At 39.1% G+C, this 15,971-nt stretch overlaps 1 protein-coding gene across 2 annotated transcripts in view; it reads right to left on the bottom strand.

Annotated features, from left to right (window-relative positions):
- The window catches only part of FRMPD1 (FERM and PDZ domain containing 1), a gene marked incomplete at its 5' end in the record, with an annotated part of 46,915 nt that overhangs the window by 25,929 nt on the left and 5,015 nt on the right, over positions 1-15,971 (bottom strand). For both annotated transcript variants that reach the window (XM_079706972.1, XM_079706973.1), the window contains 3 exons: positions 1,704-1,749; positions 4,980-5,082; positions 5,952-6,109. In XM_079706972.1, coding sequence (XP_079563098.1) covers positions 1,704-1,749; positions 4,980-5,082; positions 5,952-6,109 — 307 coding nt within the window. The remainder of the gene's footprint in view (positions 1-1,703; positions 1,750-4,979; positions 5,083-5,951; positions 6,110-15,971) is intronic.

Here is a 15,971-nt window from a genome sequence, read left to right as displayed (position 1 = left end):
CTTAGGAGTTCTTTCTGCAACTTACGACTGGATAGACACCCATCCATATTGTTGACATTTTTATGGTTTGTTTTTTATATTTAAGTCTTTAACATCAAATGGTGTGAGATATGTCCCAGTACAATTTCTTGAATAATCATCTTTTCTCCCACTGACTTGGGATGCCATATTTATCATATACTAAATTCTTATACTGGTATCTATTCTTGGACTTTCTATTTGATTAGATTGATATATCCAACATTTCATCAATATCACACTGTTTTAATTACTGCAGCTTTATTAGTTTTAAAATCTAGTATTTCAAGGCCATCCTCATTATTCCTTTTAAAAAAAGATTTTCTTGGTAAGTCTCATCTTGATATACTTTGTCAAAATCCAAATAAAAGTCCCACAGGGAGTCTGAATTTTCCTTAAGCATATACATTAACATGAGAAAATCCAACATATTAGTAGTCTTCCCATCAAGGAACATAATATGTAACTCCTTTTATATTAAAGAAAAATTTTACTTCCTTCAGTATTATTCTAGTTTCCTTCATGTAAGGCCCACATATTTCTTTTCCCTAAAGTTCTCCTAATTTTTAATTTTTTCCTGTAAAGAACTAGCCCTTGGATTTATCAACTTTCCAATTTTTTCTGTTTTCCAAAGCATCATTTAGATTTAAATTTTTATCATTTTCTTTAATCTGCTTCATGCTTGTTTTATTAGTCTTTTCTTCCTACTTCTTACACTGAATATTTACTTAACCTGTTTTCTTGTTAAATAATAAAATCACTTTTAAGGTTATGAATTTTACTCTGAGTATAGCTTCAACTGTATATAATAAGTTCTAAGAAGTAGAGTTCTAAATTTTAATTATTTTCTACCTAGTCTATAATGGTAATTTTTGCTTTTCCATTTGATTCTGTCTTTACTTAGGAGACTACATTTTTATTCCAAATGACTGGGTGGTTTTAATTAAGTTTTTGATAGCTATCAATTTGTGTTTTATTATATTCTGGAAAAGAGACTTACACAGTTGTTTCTTTGGGGAATTTAGTTTTTTTGGTGGTCTGGTATGTGGTCAGTTGGATTAGATTATTAAATGCATTATTAAAATTCTCTATGCCCCTATTTATTTTCTTGTCTATTTGTGGCCAAGGCTAAGAGGTATGTACTAAAGTCTCTCAAAATGAGAATTTTCTGTCAACTTTTCCTCCTTGGTAGTTTTCTCTTACAATCTGATTATATACTTTCCCCTGTATCACATATAAAGGACTCCTAGGCCTACGGTGGTTTAGGATGGCTGGTGCCTTTCTGTGCATCATCTGTACCACACCTTGCCTTGAGGCCGATAAAACACGTTCACATTCAACACCTTGTTGGGTCCTCAGAACAAACCATTAGATAGACAAGGCAGTTATTGTCCTCATCTCTGTTTTACAAAAGTCAAAACTGAAACTAAATGACTGCTCCACAGTGATATCACTCAGACCTGTCTTGAAACTCCTAGTTTGGTACCCTTGTCATCCCACTCTGCATAATCACAGGTCTGTCTCCTTAGCTGGACCATGAGTTCTTGAAGCCTGGACCCACATCTGTGTCCTCCACAATACTGGCACACAGGCTGTTTACTCTACGGGGGATATTCTGCTGGGGGTACAGGGTCTTGGGGCCAAGAAGGGTAAAACTAACACACAAGACATAAAAAGAGATATACCGATGTGCAGCGAACAACCGTGATTGAAAGAGAATCTTCAGCTTCCCTAAAAAAAAAGAATAAAGGTAAAAAAAAGTCATCATTCTGGGTGATACACGTGTGTGTGTGCGTGTGTGTGTGTGTGTGTGTTAGGGTCAAAAAGACTGGTAGAATTACAAAGCAGCTTCTCTTTCCTCAGCTTCTTTGGCTCAGCAAAATTGAGAAGGACACTGAGAAAGCAGTGATCTGTGAAGGAACTTAAGCTGTCCCAGATGCCACTGCTATCTTAAGAAAATCTTCAGATACTTCCCTCTACCATCTAGTCCATACCTACAGCCACTAAATTAAGTCACTTATCTTTCTTTCTTTTTTTAAATTTTATTTTATTTTTGGCTGCATTGGGTCTTTGTTGCTGCGTGTGGGCTTTCTCTAGTTGCAGTGAGCGGGGGCTACTCTTCGTTGCGGTGCACGGGCTTCTCATTGTGGTGGCTTCTCTTGTTGCAGAGCACGGGCTCTAGGCGCGCGGGCTTCAGTAGTTGTGGCACACGGGCTCAGTGGTTGTGGCATGCGGGCTCAGTGGTTGTGGCACAGGGGCTTAGTTGCTCCGTGGCATGTGGGATCTTCCTTGACCAGGGATCAAACCCGTGTCCCCTGCATTGGCAGGCGGATTCTTAACCACTGCACCACCAGGGAAGTCCCCACTTATCTTTCATTTAGTCTATATGATGGAAAACTCATCCGGTTGCTATGACCACTAGCTAGGTTTACGTCCAAAAAAAAAAAAAAAAAGAAAAAAATTTTAAGAGAAAACAGAGCACTAACACAGATAACTTAGGTTGTTATTTCAGAAAACTGGCTAAACATTCATGAAATAGAATAAATGAATGTCGATAACATTGATCAGATAAAAGCCATCAAGTTTATGGTGTTTGGGCACACAAGGTTGGCGGGCCCAATCATTTAATCAAATACTAGACATTTTTGTTTTGTTATAATCTCTTAGGTTCCAAAAGTGATCAAATCAACCAGGTAAGTGCCAAACTTCCACTTTGTATTAGAGGACAGAACTGAAAAATCGATTCATATTTTCCTGTATCTTTGCCATTGCTAGAGAAGCAGTTTGCAAAATAATTTCATTTGATTTCTTGCAATATGAACATTTAGGTCAGCTGCTGCCAGTGTGTTACTTCCTCTAATAGATAAACTCAACCTGAGGTTTCTAAGTGCCTGGGGATTGCCTCTTTTCCATTTTATATAAGAACAGGTCTTTTTCAAGAGAATTCACAACAAACCAACATCCAAGTACTCTCAAAAGGACAGTTTGGCCTCACAGATAGATAATCGGAGGAACTAGAGAGATTCTGTTGGTTTTTTGTTTGCTTGGGTTTTTACTTTTATAAATGGCAATGACACTGGGAACTAAGCTAAAAAAGTAAGCAGTTCCGGGATTCCCACACAAGGCATGTAGCTGAGAGTGCAGATGCCAGCATACATCAGGTCACATCCCTGCTCACGAGTCTTCAGTGGTTCAGTCTTCCAGGAGGAGAATAACCCCTGAACTCGCTGTGTCAGCACCAAGATCCTCCATCATCCTGGCCTCACTTCCCAGAACTTTTCTCTAGGTATCCAGTGCCTTAGACAAACTGAACCGCTCAGTGTCCCCTACTCCCCAGCCAATCACTCCTCCTTGTCACTTTGCATGGATCATCCTTCACCTCCATCTTTGTGGCCCAAATTCTACCCAGCATTAAAGGTAGAACTTGGCCAGCTGAAATACTTCTGTACTCTTCTCTGTTTTGTCAAACCACAGCTTTCCCACAAGTTGGAGGAACCTCCAGCGTTTACAGCCCCTTTCCCCTGCTTCTCTTGAGTCTGCCCTCAATCTTAGCAGGGTATACACGAGCTGTCTCTGCACTACCATCCTGTAAGTGTCTGGGGAGTGGAGCCCCTTTGCCCCCCAGGGTTCCTTGCCCATTGAACAGATCAGGGTTCAATGTTACCTAAACATCCAAATTTTGGTCTACTGTTTTAAATTGTGAATACTTTTGTTTATTAGTCAGAGTTTGATCTAGCCTGGCAGAGATATTAGTAGCAGTGAAAATCTAAAATTCATTTGCTGGAATGGAGAAATTCTTTGAGAAAACCACCCAGTAATTGGGAAAGCAAACTTCATGATTTCCATAACCATATTTCATTTTTTAAAATGAAATAATCAAATCCTTTCCTGGCTGCCCCACCCACTCACCTTACTCCCTGGCAATCTTGAAGCAATATTGGGTGTGGTTGAGAGGATTCTGTTTTCTACACTATGATGGATTCTCTGTAAATCTTATGTCTCTCCGCAGCGAGATTGTGGACTTCCTGAGGGTGGAGACTGCATTATGCATTTTCATTTTCTCTTTCTCTGACTTTGTTATTGTTGCCTGTTATTCAGTGTGTGCTGCACACGATAGGTCCTCAGAAATGAAAACCACCACTCACAAAAAGGCACAGACTAAAGTACAAACTTGAAGTATCTTCAAGCTGGCTTTCCTCTAACTCTATTTCTCGTTTCCTTTTATTTATATTAAAGTCATTAAAACAGTGTTGGGTGAAAGTTTTAAAAGACAAAGGCTGCACGTGCCTATAGAACATGTGTCAGGCCTCCTCACTCCTGTCACTCACTTCCTCTGTCTTAAAACCAGGGTTGCCAACTGTCAGTGCCAACCACATTCACTCATTCCACTGAGCACCCACTGTGTGCCTGGTCTTAAGGAGATCATGGTCAAAGCAGAAAGTGAGACATTTACAAAAATCACCATGACACCAGGTAGAAGTTGGTAGGTGCCATACCAATGGAACTACGTATATGCCTACCAGGCTGCACCAAGAACATTTAGGAAGAGATATTAAAAAGGTTAAAGAACAATAAGCAGACTTAGTGTCAATTTAGTCTAATTTTTGGCATATGTTACAACAACCCTATACATCCTTAAGGGGTAGGGCCTATGTATTATTCATAATTACATTCCCCGCAGCGCCTAGCACAGTGTTTTGGGCATTGCAGGGGGTTGATAAATAGAGCACCCTGTGCCTCCCCATCACTTCTGTAGGCAGGTGAAAGAGGGCAGATAGTAACCGAGATGGAATTCTAAAACAAGGCTGTTATTGCTGCTTTAAAGGAGCCTGCACTTTACTTAAATCCCAGGGATATCAGTTATGCCCTTTCTGTCTCCCACCCTTGCTCTATAATAATCTGTGCAATATATATAATAATATATATAATAATTCTGTGGATGACGGAAGACAATTCAGTACCTCAGAATATCGACCGCTCGTTCACAGGAGAGGTCTTCAGCAGGCTCGTTGTTCATCTGGAGGATCTGATCACCAGCGAAAAGCTTGCCATGAGCGGAGCCTCCTGTTGAAGAGAAAAGAAGTAACTGATGTTCGTGACAGGAGGGCCCAGACCCCATGTGTCACAGCAGCTCACCTGAATGGCAGCCTGATCCAGTCCCCAGGGCTCTGGCTCACCCCCACCCCTGGCCAGACTTGGGCTCACGTGGATTTCAGTTTTCCTGTTTACAAAGCATGGATAACGTACCTACCATCCGTCACCTTCAAGGGATATTAGGAGACTGTCCAGGGAAAGAAGACTAGCAGAAACTCCCTGAATCAACAGAGCTGGCCAGCGAATCTACTACATTCATTGCTAAAGAACTCTGGTGTGTGTGTGTGTGTGTGTGTGTGTGTGTGTGTGTGTGTGTGTAAATTCAAATTAATAGATTTTAACTAGTCCCAGATCTCACATCAATACATAGCTGAAGTATGACAAAAAACACTACACATTCCCAGCCTGCTCATCTTCACCCTGATACAGCCTATATTTTACAGAGACTCAAGTGAAAACAAATCAATAATTTCTATTACTGTCTGCCCAGAAACTCTCCCCAGCTCAGAGCATGTAGGGTTCAGAGAGGAGGGCCTGCTGGTTCCAATACTGTCACTGTCCCTGAGACTGGCCAGGGGGCCACAGGTGGGAAAATCCCTGGCTGAGGCCAGTGGACCTGGGGTGCAGATCAGCAAGTGCACTTGGAGATCCTCCCTCCCAGCACCACAGGAAGGTGCAAAGCCCTAGACAGAATTAGGTCGAAATTAGATGTGCCCTGTCTAGCTTTCTGGGGTAGCATTTTCTACATTATGTTATAGTACAGAGAGATGGGAAGAGAACCAGGGATATTTCCCCCCCAAGAAGCCAAAATCCTTTCTTGTTTCCCAGTCAGCCCCTACCTGCTGTGACGGCCACCACTGTGAGGGGAAGGGTCTCAGAAATGTGAAATCCATAGTCCTGGAGGAGATCGTCTTTGTCTATTTTTACTGTGTGTTTCACAGGGATGATGGTCTGGGTTGGGATCCCAGGGGGTCCATCAGCTGCAGCATCTTTAGCCCTGGAAGAGAAGGAGTGTGTAAAAAAAGACAGAGAGGGGAGTTTAGTTAGTGGCCACAAACCAGGTCAGCCCTAGGCATTCTGGAGGAGGAAGATGCAGAGCTGAGTGGACACCAACTCTCCTCTTGAGAGAGAGACGACACAAACGCCAGTAGATAAGACAGCAGGACATAGCACCGTGCTCTAAAAGAGAGGTTGTGAAGTGCTGTGGGTACTCAGAGAAGAGGTAGAGTAGTTTTAACTTTGTGGGCTAGAGGAGAAGGAATCAGGGAAGCATTTGCTACCTAGAAGAGGTGGCATCTGAGAGATGTCGAGGGTATATCTACACAGCCCAAATCCTGGCACACAGAAGATATTCAGTAACTGCTGCTGAGTGGATGGATGCATAGGTGCATGGATGGATAGATGGATGGATTCATGGATGGACGCATGGATGGATGGATGGGTGGGTGGATGGATGGATGAATGGATGGATGGACGGACAGGCATTCCAGGCAGGGGGCACTGCTTCAGCAGAGGTACAGAAGAGGAAAAACATGCACTGTGAATAGGAACAAGGAATTGCTCAGTTTAGATGTCTAATGATGACTAATTTTTATAGGTGAGTTGTTTCTTTGGTGATTTTTTTCTTTTTTGCTTTATAATGAACATTGCTTCCCCTTCAACTTTGTAACTGTGAGGATTCCAGTATAAAATCCCAGATATTGCAGACTTTCTCTATATTAACTGTTAAAAACATGTATGTTCTCTATATATCTAAAAGCAGGTAAGTTGAAAGTTATATTTTCTATCTCTCAATACCACAAAGCGAATTTATGAGCTATTTTTCATTTGTTTGTGGCAAATGATTTTTTTCCTTCTAAGAGTCAGTGGTTCTTTCTGAGGAAGGTCAAATAGTGATGGGATAAGGTATTTATTGTCATTATAGACAACAGAAATGTGGAGGAGTAACAGCTCCCTCGGGGCTCTGCAGCTAAGGTTTATCATTTATTCTCATCTATTTACCAAACACTGTCAGGAACTCTGCCCAATGCAATAGGACCTCGGTTATCTGAAAATCACCTCTCTGTCATTTATAATAATCTCAAGTTTCAACAAGGACCAGGAAATATTAAAAAACTGCTTCGTGGAACCAAAATGCAGGTGATAAGTCCAAGCCTTATTATGCACATTATCCATCAAGGAGCTCTCTTAGGAGCAAGGAGAGGATTTCTCCTAGGTGAGCATATGGGTAATACTGAGAAGTGTTAGAAGACAGACTTAACAAGAGGGAGGAAACAGAAAACTCTGATAATTTATACTGAATAAAACCCATCGGTATTCCTGATTTTTTTTTTAAAAAGAAAACTTTAAAGCTCTGAAAGGGACTTTCTAAGTAAAATAAATAATATAGTGCACTGAAAGGCAAAAATCAACATCTGCAGTCCTTTGAAAAAGCAACAGGAAGGACACCCTAGACACTACTCCTATTTAATGTGGCAGGAGAAATGCCTGGAATACTTATCAGAGAAGGAAAAATGATAAGAGGAATAATAAGCATACCTTTTTTTCCCCAAACAGTTGATGATCTACACCTAGAAAATGAATTCACAAAGATTGCTAGTGCTTAAAAAATAGGTTTAGTGGAGTTGCAGGATAAACACATAAAACACAGCCACAAAAAGCATCCAACAATTCATTAAAAACAGAGTAGCTGAATGTGTATTAGGCGCTAGGCATTCTTAATAAGCTGATGCAATAAAGGAAGACGCAAGTAAAACTGAGGCTGGATTCCTGGTTGGGAAGATTACATATTGAAAAATGAAAGTAAGTACTGAACAAAAATATAAATTTGATGGAATACTGGTTAAAAATCCTTCCAAATTAAAAAAAAACTTGATAAATTGATGACAGTAATAGTAGCAGTAACAACAACAACGATAATCATTTGTAACATTTATTGAGCACTAACTATGTACCAAGGAGTGATCTAACTTGTTTTCATGGCTCATTTGACCCTTACAACGCACTTGTGAGGTAGGTATGATTATTATCCCTATTTTATAGATAAGAAGACTGAATCTTGCTTTGAGAGACTTTAACCTGCTTAAAGTCACATAGCTGGGGAGGGAGTTTCTAACTGGGGCTACTTTCTTCAAAGGCACTGCAGCACAGCTGTATAATGCAAGCCACATTTGTAAATGTAACTTTTCTAATAGCCACCTGAAAATGGGGGAAGAAATAAAAAAGAAACAAGTGATTTTTAATATATTTTTATTTAACCCAATATATCCAAAATACTATCATTTCAACATGTAATCAATAAAAAAAATATTGATGAGCTATTCTGCACCCTTTTTTCATATTATGTCTTCAAAATTTAGTGTGTATTTTATACTTACAAAGCATATCAACTTGGATGCTATATTTTCAGCAGAAATTCTCAGATTTCATAAAATTTACAGTTAAAAAATAAATTTTCAGGCCCAAGTTCTTCCGAACATACTTAAAAGTTTTCCAATAACTGAATGATCAGTCTTTACATTTAAATTAATTAAAATCAAATAAAATTAAGTATTTAATCTCTCAGTCATACTAGCCACATTTTAAGGGCTTAACAGCCATCTCTGGATAGTGGCAACCATATTGGACAGCACAGATCTAGAGCCTATGACAATGTATGAAAAATATACGAGACTCTCATATGCCAAAAGAAAATTTCTAACTTCAAAATTGTATTAACAGATGTTAGAGCAAATACCTTAAAAGGTACTTTATGTCAATTTGTCAAATCTTATATAGTTATATAAAATATTTATTGTGAGATGTGGATACCTTTTAATGTAGAGTGGCTCTCCAAAATATGAGAAAACTTGAAGCCTAGAAGCCTTAAAAGAGTTGTGCTTGAACCTAGATTATTTGACCTGGGAGCCTGGGCTCTTGAACACTAAATACTGCTGCAAGAATGAGGGTAAACAAGATGTACAAGCACACACTCACGTGTGGATACACTTGTGTGTGCATACACCCATCTTTCTCTCTTCTATAGATCACAATCTTAATCTGCTCCTATCAGACAGAGGCGATGATCAAAACTGCATAGCGTGGTCTTCACCAATGAAACGGAATAGAAACTTTAGAAAATCTTTTAAAATATTAGGTGGCTAGCCAGAAATAACTCAACATGGTGACATAATCACCACACTGCAGTACTAAACACCATACAAAGTATTACATTTCAAAAAGGTCAAAAGAGAGACTTATAAAAACTAGAAATAAATATGGACCCTTTATGCCAGCTTCTGGAGAGGAGACACATTTTTAAGGATTAGAAAATTAGAGACAGGCATAAGATATAAGATGGATGGTTTGAATGTGAATTTCAATAGCTAATACATAAATACAAATAAATAAAAGATTAGATAACGGAATAGGACACAAGGAGAAATATTAAATGATAAAAGTTTATAACTTCTTCATCTTGTATACAAAAATTAACTCAAAATGAATCACAGACCTAAATACAAGAGCTAAAACTATACAACTCTTAGGAGAAAATATAGGAATAAATCTTTGTGACCTTGGTGTCATATTAGATACGCACAGCAACAAATGAAAACACAGATAAACTGAACTTCTTCAAAATTAAAAACTCTCCTGCTTCAAAGGACATCACTGTGGACTTCCCTGGTGGTGCAGTGGTTTAGAATCCACCTGCCAATGTAGGGGACTCAGGTTCGAGCCCTGGTCCAGGAAGATCCCACATGCCATGGAGCTACTAAGCCCGTGCGCCACCACTACTGACCCTGTGCTCTAGAGCCCATGAGCCACAACTACTGAGCCCGCATACCACAACTACTGAAGCCCGCAGCCTAGAGCCCATGCTCCACAACAAGAGAAGCCACCGCAATGAACAGTAGCCCCCCCACCACCACAACTAGAGAAAGCCCACACGCAGCAACAAAGACCCAACACAGCAAAAAATAAATAAATAAATAATTTTATTTAAAAAAAAAAAAGGACACCACTGAGAAAGTGAAAAGACAACCCACAAAATGGGAGAAAATATTTGCAAATCATATACCTAATAAGGACCTTGCATCTAGAATACATAAAGAATTCTTATAATACACTTAAACAAAAAAGACAAATAGCCCAAATAAAAATTGGGCAAATAGGGCCTCCCTGGTGGCGCAGTGGTTGAGAGTCCGCCTGCCGATGCAGGGGATACGGGTTCGTGCCCCGGTCTGGGAGGATCCCATATGCCGCGGAGCGGCTGGGCCCGTGAGCCGTGGCCGCTGAGCCTGCGCGTCCGGAGCCTGTGCTCCGCGACGGGAGAGGCCACAACAGTGAGAGGCCCGCGTACCGCAAAAAAAAAAAAAAAAATTGGGCAAATAATTTGAATAGATATTTCTCCAAAGAAAATATACAAACAGCCAATGAGCACAAGAAGAGATCATTAACCATTATGGTAATATAAATCAAAACCACAGTGACATAACACTTTATACCCACTAGGATGGCTATAATCAAAAAGATAGGTCAAGTGTTGGCTAAGGTGGAGAAAATGAAACCCTCATACAGTCTTGTAGTTCCTCAAAAGACTAAACATTGAGTACCATATGACCCAGCAATTCCACTCCTAGGTATATACCCAAGAAAACTGAAAGCATTATGTCCACACAAAACTTGCACACAAATGGTCACAGCAACATTATTCATAATAGCTCCAAAGTGGAAACAACCCAAGTGTACATCAACTAATGAAATGACAAAGACAATATTCCATAGTAGACTATTATTCAGCAATAAAAAGGAATGAAATACTGATATATACTATAACATGGATAAACCTTGAACACATTATGCTAAGTGAAGGAAGTCAGCCACAAAAGACTACAAATTGTATGATTCCATTCATGTGATATGTCCAGAATAGGTAAATCTATAGAGACAGAAAGTAGATTAGTGATTGCCTAGGGCTGGGGAAGGAGGGTTTTGAAAGGAAATGGAGAGTGACTACTAATACGTATGGAGTTTCTTTTTGGGGTGATGAAAATCTTCTAAAATTCATTGTGGTGATGGCTGTACATCCTTGTGAATACACTAAAAACCAGTGACTTGTACATTTTAAGTGGGTGAACTGCATGGCATGTAAATTATATCTAAATAGAACTGTTGAAAATAAGTAAATCAATTAAAAAAATAAAATCCTAGAGGGAAAAAGCTTACAATAAAAATATATGCAGAATGGGCATAAATACATGCAGTAAGTACCCAGATTTCACATGCTCAAAGCAAGTGAATTGACAACTTGCACATGAAGAAATAAAGTTGGTAAATAACAGAAAATGTGCAACCTTAGTCATTGAAGAAGCACAACTGAAAGGACTACAGAGAACTAGTCTACTAAAGCACCAAATATGAATAAAAATAATAAAGCCCAACATGTGTGGGCCCTGGTATTTAAGGTTGACTGTATAAATTGGCTATTCAATCTCTCTGGAAAATAATCAGGGAAATTATCATATGAATTTAAAATTTGATCATTTTCTTTGAACTTCTGTTACCGTTTTGACTGACATTCCTCAAAGTAATAACTGCCCTCCCCCAAAATAAAATATTATTGGCACTAGGCTATGAATTCCTAGAAGATAAGGGTGACTTTTATTCATCTCTGTGTTCCTTGTGCCATAAAGTCCTAGAACAGAGTATGAACTCAAAAGACCCTAGCTCTTGAATATTCAAAAATATTTACCATAGTTTTATTTAGAATAGTGCAAAAACTTGAAACCACCCAACAGAGAACAGATAAATCAAGCATAGTAAGGAATTGCCCCAAGACTCTACATCAATGAAGTACCACAAGCCTGTGAATCTTAGACATACATGGAAACACAGCTTAGAAAATACCCTTCCAGAGCATCTTCTAAACTGTGGTTCAAACCCCCTTCCTAAGGGAGAGATCAAATTATTCTGTCCCCACAGCTCCCCATCACCCACAGGATAAAAGTTAAACTCCTCAACCTTACTCTCATGTTCCTTTGTCTTTAAGTCTTAGGCCCTGGCCAACATTCCCTACCCACTCTCCTTCCCAGGCTATCACTCCAGCCTAATCTTACCTGCTGCACCAGTTTTGCATCTGGGCCTCAGTTCATGCAGCTACCTCACAGGAAAATGTGAGGCCAATCAAAGCCCAGCTCAAATGCTGCCTCTTCCAAAATGCCTTCTCCGATTTCCTAGCTAGACACAAGTTCTCTCAGCTCTGAGCTCTTTTGGCCTAGAGCACCTCAACTTCAGTGATAACTGATTCCATATATCATCACCCCGAATAGACTGTAAATTCTTGGAATGCAGGAACCACTTTTTACCCACCTCTGTATTTCTTACCGTACTGAGCGAAGAACTTTGCCCACAGAAAGCATCTGTGCTTATTAGGTGAATACATGAACAAAATACTATATAGAGAGAGCATGATGCAAAATAGTACCTCTAATATGATTAGCAAAGGTGGAAATGTATATTTAACCACTAATAAATAGCAGACAATTTGAATGTGACAGAGTTCAGTGTTTGTCATTTATCCTTTGTTTGCTTAATTTGAAATATAGCTCAGCCTTATGACAATCATCCTAATCAAGACCCATCTTTTCCATGTCCCAGAGCTCAGTAAATGGTATCAGGACGAGGCTCAGTTGCTCAAGCCAGACTCCTGGGAGTCATCTTTGACTTTACCCTGCTCTCACCCCTAATATCCTATCCGTCAGTACTACAAAAGATCTCCAAGATGTCCATTTATCTCTATATCTCCATGACCACCATTCTATTTCAGGACCCTGTTACCTGTCCTGAAGATTTCTGTAGGAGACCAGTCTCCTAGCTGGTCTCCCCACTTTTCATTCTTATCTCACTTGAATGATTCTCCATCCAGCAACCAGACTGATATTATAAATGCAAACCTGCTCATATATCTGCCCTGACTAAATGGCCTAATCCAAAATCCTTAATATGGCTTAATACAGCGCCTGCCCACTACTGAAGCCTTTACAATGAAGCCATTTGTTCTCTCGATATTTTTGTTCCAGCCAAACTAGTATCCTTGGAGTTCCTCAAATACACAAGGTCTTCCCTCTGCCTAGAGTACCCCCAACCCCTAACATAACACTCTTTAGAGATTTCCCAAAACACCCAACCATACATTATCTGCCCAGCTCCTACTCGATCTTCTGGTTTTGGCAGAAATATTCCTCTCCCTCTGCTGAACCTGTACACAGAACCTGTACATCCCTTTTTGAAACACACATCATCTTTGAAATGACCAGTGTGAAGTCTCTTGTCCTTTCTAGACAACAGCTCATATGGCAAAACCGTGTCTTTCTTGCCCCATGTGCTGAACTCAATGCTAGGCACAGAACACGGCTTAATAAATGTTTGGAGACCAAAAGAAAACCACAGACTTTACCATATTTAGAACAGAATCCATTTTGATGCTTTTCAAGTGGGTAGGCTTCATTTATCTGACTTTTCCATTTGGAATGGTATGCTCCTCAACAACGGTAGACAAATGAAGCCCCGCTGTGCTGACTAATCCCTGGATGGCATCAGGAACTTTGGTCCAAAGTCTGTTTTTTGACATTTTCCCCAAAGGCCACATTTCAGCTTTTGTTTGGAAAGGGATTGCTTAAGAACAGGACCAAACCGTGGCCTCTCCTCACAAAGAATGTTCAATATTTGACAGAGAACTGAAGGAAATGATCTCAGTAGCAAAATTTCCTCCTCTGAAGAACCTTATAAATATCAAACTAAGCGCCGACAATCCAAAAACCTATGTCTGATGCCTCTGTAATGGTTTCAAATCATAAATCTGAGGTCATTGTTGCGATTTTACTTTGGAACAGCATAAGACCTGGCGACACTAATAGAATTCCTGTCAGATAACTGGATCAAGCCTAAGGTAGAACTAGAAAAAACATGAAAAATTTATCATGAAAATAGCCTCGTGTAGACTAATTCTATATTTTATGAGTCATAAGTTCATACTGAGCTGATCAATAATGCTGAGAAGAAAAAATAACACATAGAGATAGATTAGGTTTCAAATATTCTCTGGCTTTTTATCTGCTCTCTAATAGGTTGGAAAATATATTTTGCCTCTATCTTGTAACAACAAAGAATTCACCTTTGAGTTCCAGCAGGATGTGGAGAAACTACTTTGAATCTATGGTTAAACACTGTATTATGTTCAGCTTGAGTGATTTTAAAAGCTAACATCTGGTATAAACTGGCTTTTTAATCTAAAGTTTATTCAAAGAAAGAAGAAATAGAAGTAGCAGCTTGTACCAGAAAGAAATTTATCATGTAGTCATAATCATAGGACTATGCTTGTGGCTGTGAAAGTTTCTAGGGGACCACTGAATGTACATATTGTGAGTATAGTGCAAAGGCCTGCAGTTGAGAGGAGGAGAAATTATTCCACTGTTACTTTAAAAAGGAGGTTCAGGAGACAATGGCAACCCTGCAGATGCAGCACAGGAGCCTTCTAACCTGTTCTGTTCTTTTGCCCATGGGTCAAAGAGCAATAAAAAACTGGTACCTGAAATGGTCTTTCTACATCATTAGGAGTATTATAAAGGTCAAAGATACCATCCTTATAATTAGTAAATAGACTATGGTTATAATGAACAAGTAAATTTGTAAAGAGTGCAAAACCAATAGCCAGGGCTCTGATACAATGATGCCATGATGCATGTGTGTGTGCGTGTGTGCATATGTGTGAATATGTATGCCTGTGTCTACATGTGGGTGTGTGCACATGTGCGCAAACATGTGCATGTGTGTTCACTAGTATTAAGATTCAAGATAAATTGAAGGAAAGAAATCTTTTTAAACCCTGAGGATAAAACCAAGCACCAAGATGAAAGCATCAAATTCATCAAACTCTTTATTATTTTTAAGTCCTGCTCTATAAAACTATTTCTGATTAAGCATAAGAGAATTCAGTAAATCTTATGCAAAATTATTTTAATAATACAATAAAATTATTCTAAAGTTCACATGGAAGAATAGGTAGGTAAGAGTAAAAAAAAATGGAAAATGAAGAGTAATAAAAGTCTAGTTTAGGGCTTCTTTGGTGGCGCAGTGGTTGAGAGTACGCCTGCCGATGCAAGGGACACAGGTTCGTGCCCCGGTCCGGGAAGATCTCCCATGCCGCAGAGCGGCTGGGCCCATGAGCCATGGCCGCTGAGCTTGCACGTCCGGAGCCTGTGCTCCACAACGGGAGAGGCCACAACAGTGAGAGGCCCGCGTACCGCAAAGAAAAAAAAAAAGTCTAGTTTAATAGATAATAAATGTAAATAGTTTTAATACAGGTGTGTGAAAACAGGCCGTTAGATCAATGGAACAGAATAGCTAGTCCAGGAAGAGATACAATTTCCCACTCACAGACACAAGAATTTCAATATAATAAAAGTGAAGAAAGGAAAGATCACTCACAGTTAATGGTGATGCAAACATTACTTATTTTGGAAAAAAACAAGTTAGATCTACATCTCACAACCTATATGAAAATAAACTCCAAATTTAAAAATTAAATATAAAATATCTTAAACTATCAAATTGAAAATTAATTAATTAAATTATTTATTGGGTGAGGATTTTCTAAGCTTAGAAGCAATCAAAGAAATCACCAGGAGAATATCATTTAACTATATAAAAATTGAAAATTGTAGGAGACAAAAAAATGGCATAATTAAGTGGAAAAGTATTCTATAACATGTCATTCTCAGTTTATCACCTCCCTAGTTATACAAAGCTGTTAAGAAGATGACAATTTAGTTCAAAGCAAAATGGTTAAAAATAGTTTATAATGTAATGTCACTATGTTG

The sequence above is a fragment of the Hyperoodon ampullatus genome, assembly GCF_949752795.1.
Source record: "Hyperoodon ampullatus genome assembly, chromosome: 6".
Taxonomy (NCBI): Eukaryota; Metazoa; Chordata; class Mammalia; order Artiodactyla; family Ziphiidae; genus Hyperoodon; species Hyperoodon ampullatus.
The sequence above is the reverse complement of the archived record's forward strand: the minus strand, read 5'-3'. Positions and strand labels throughout refer to the sequence as shown.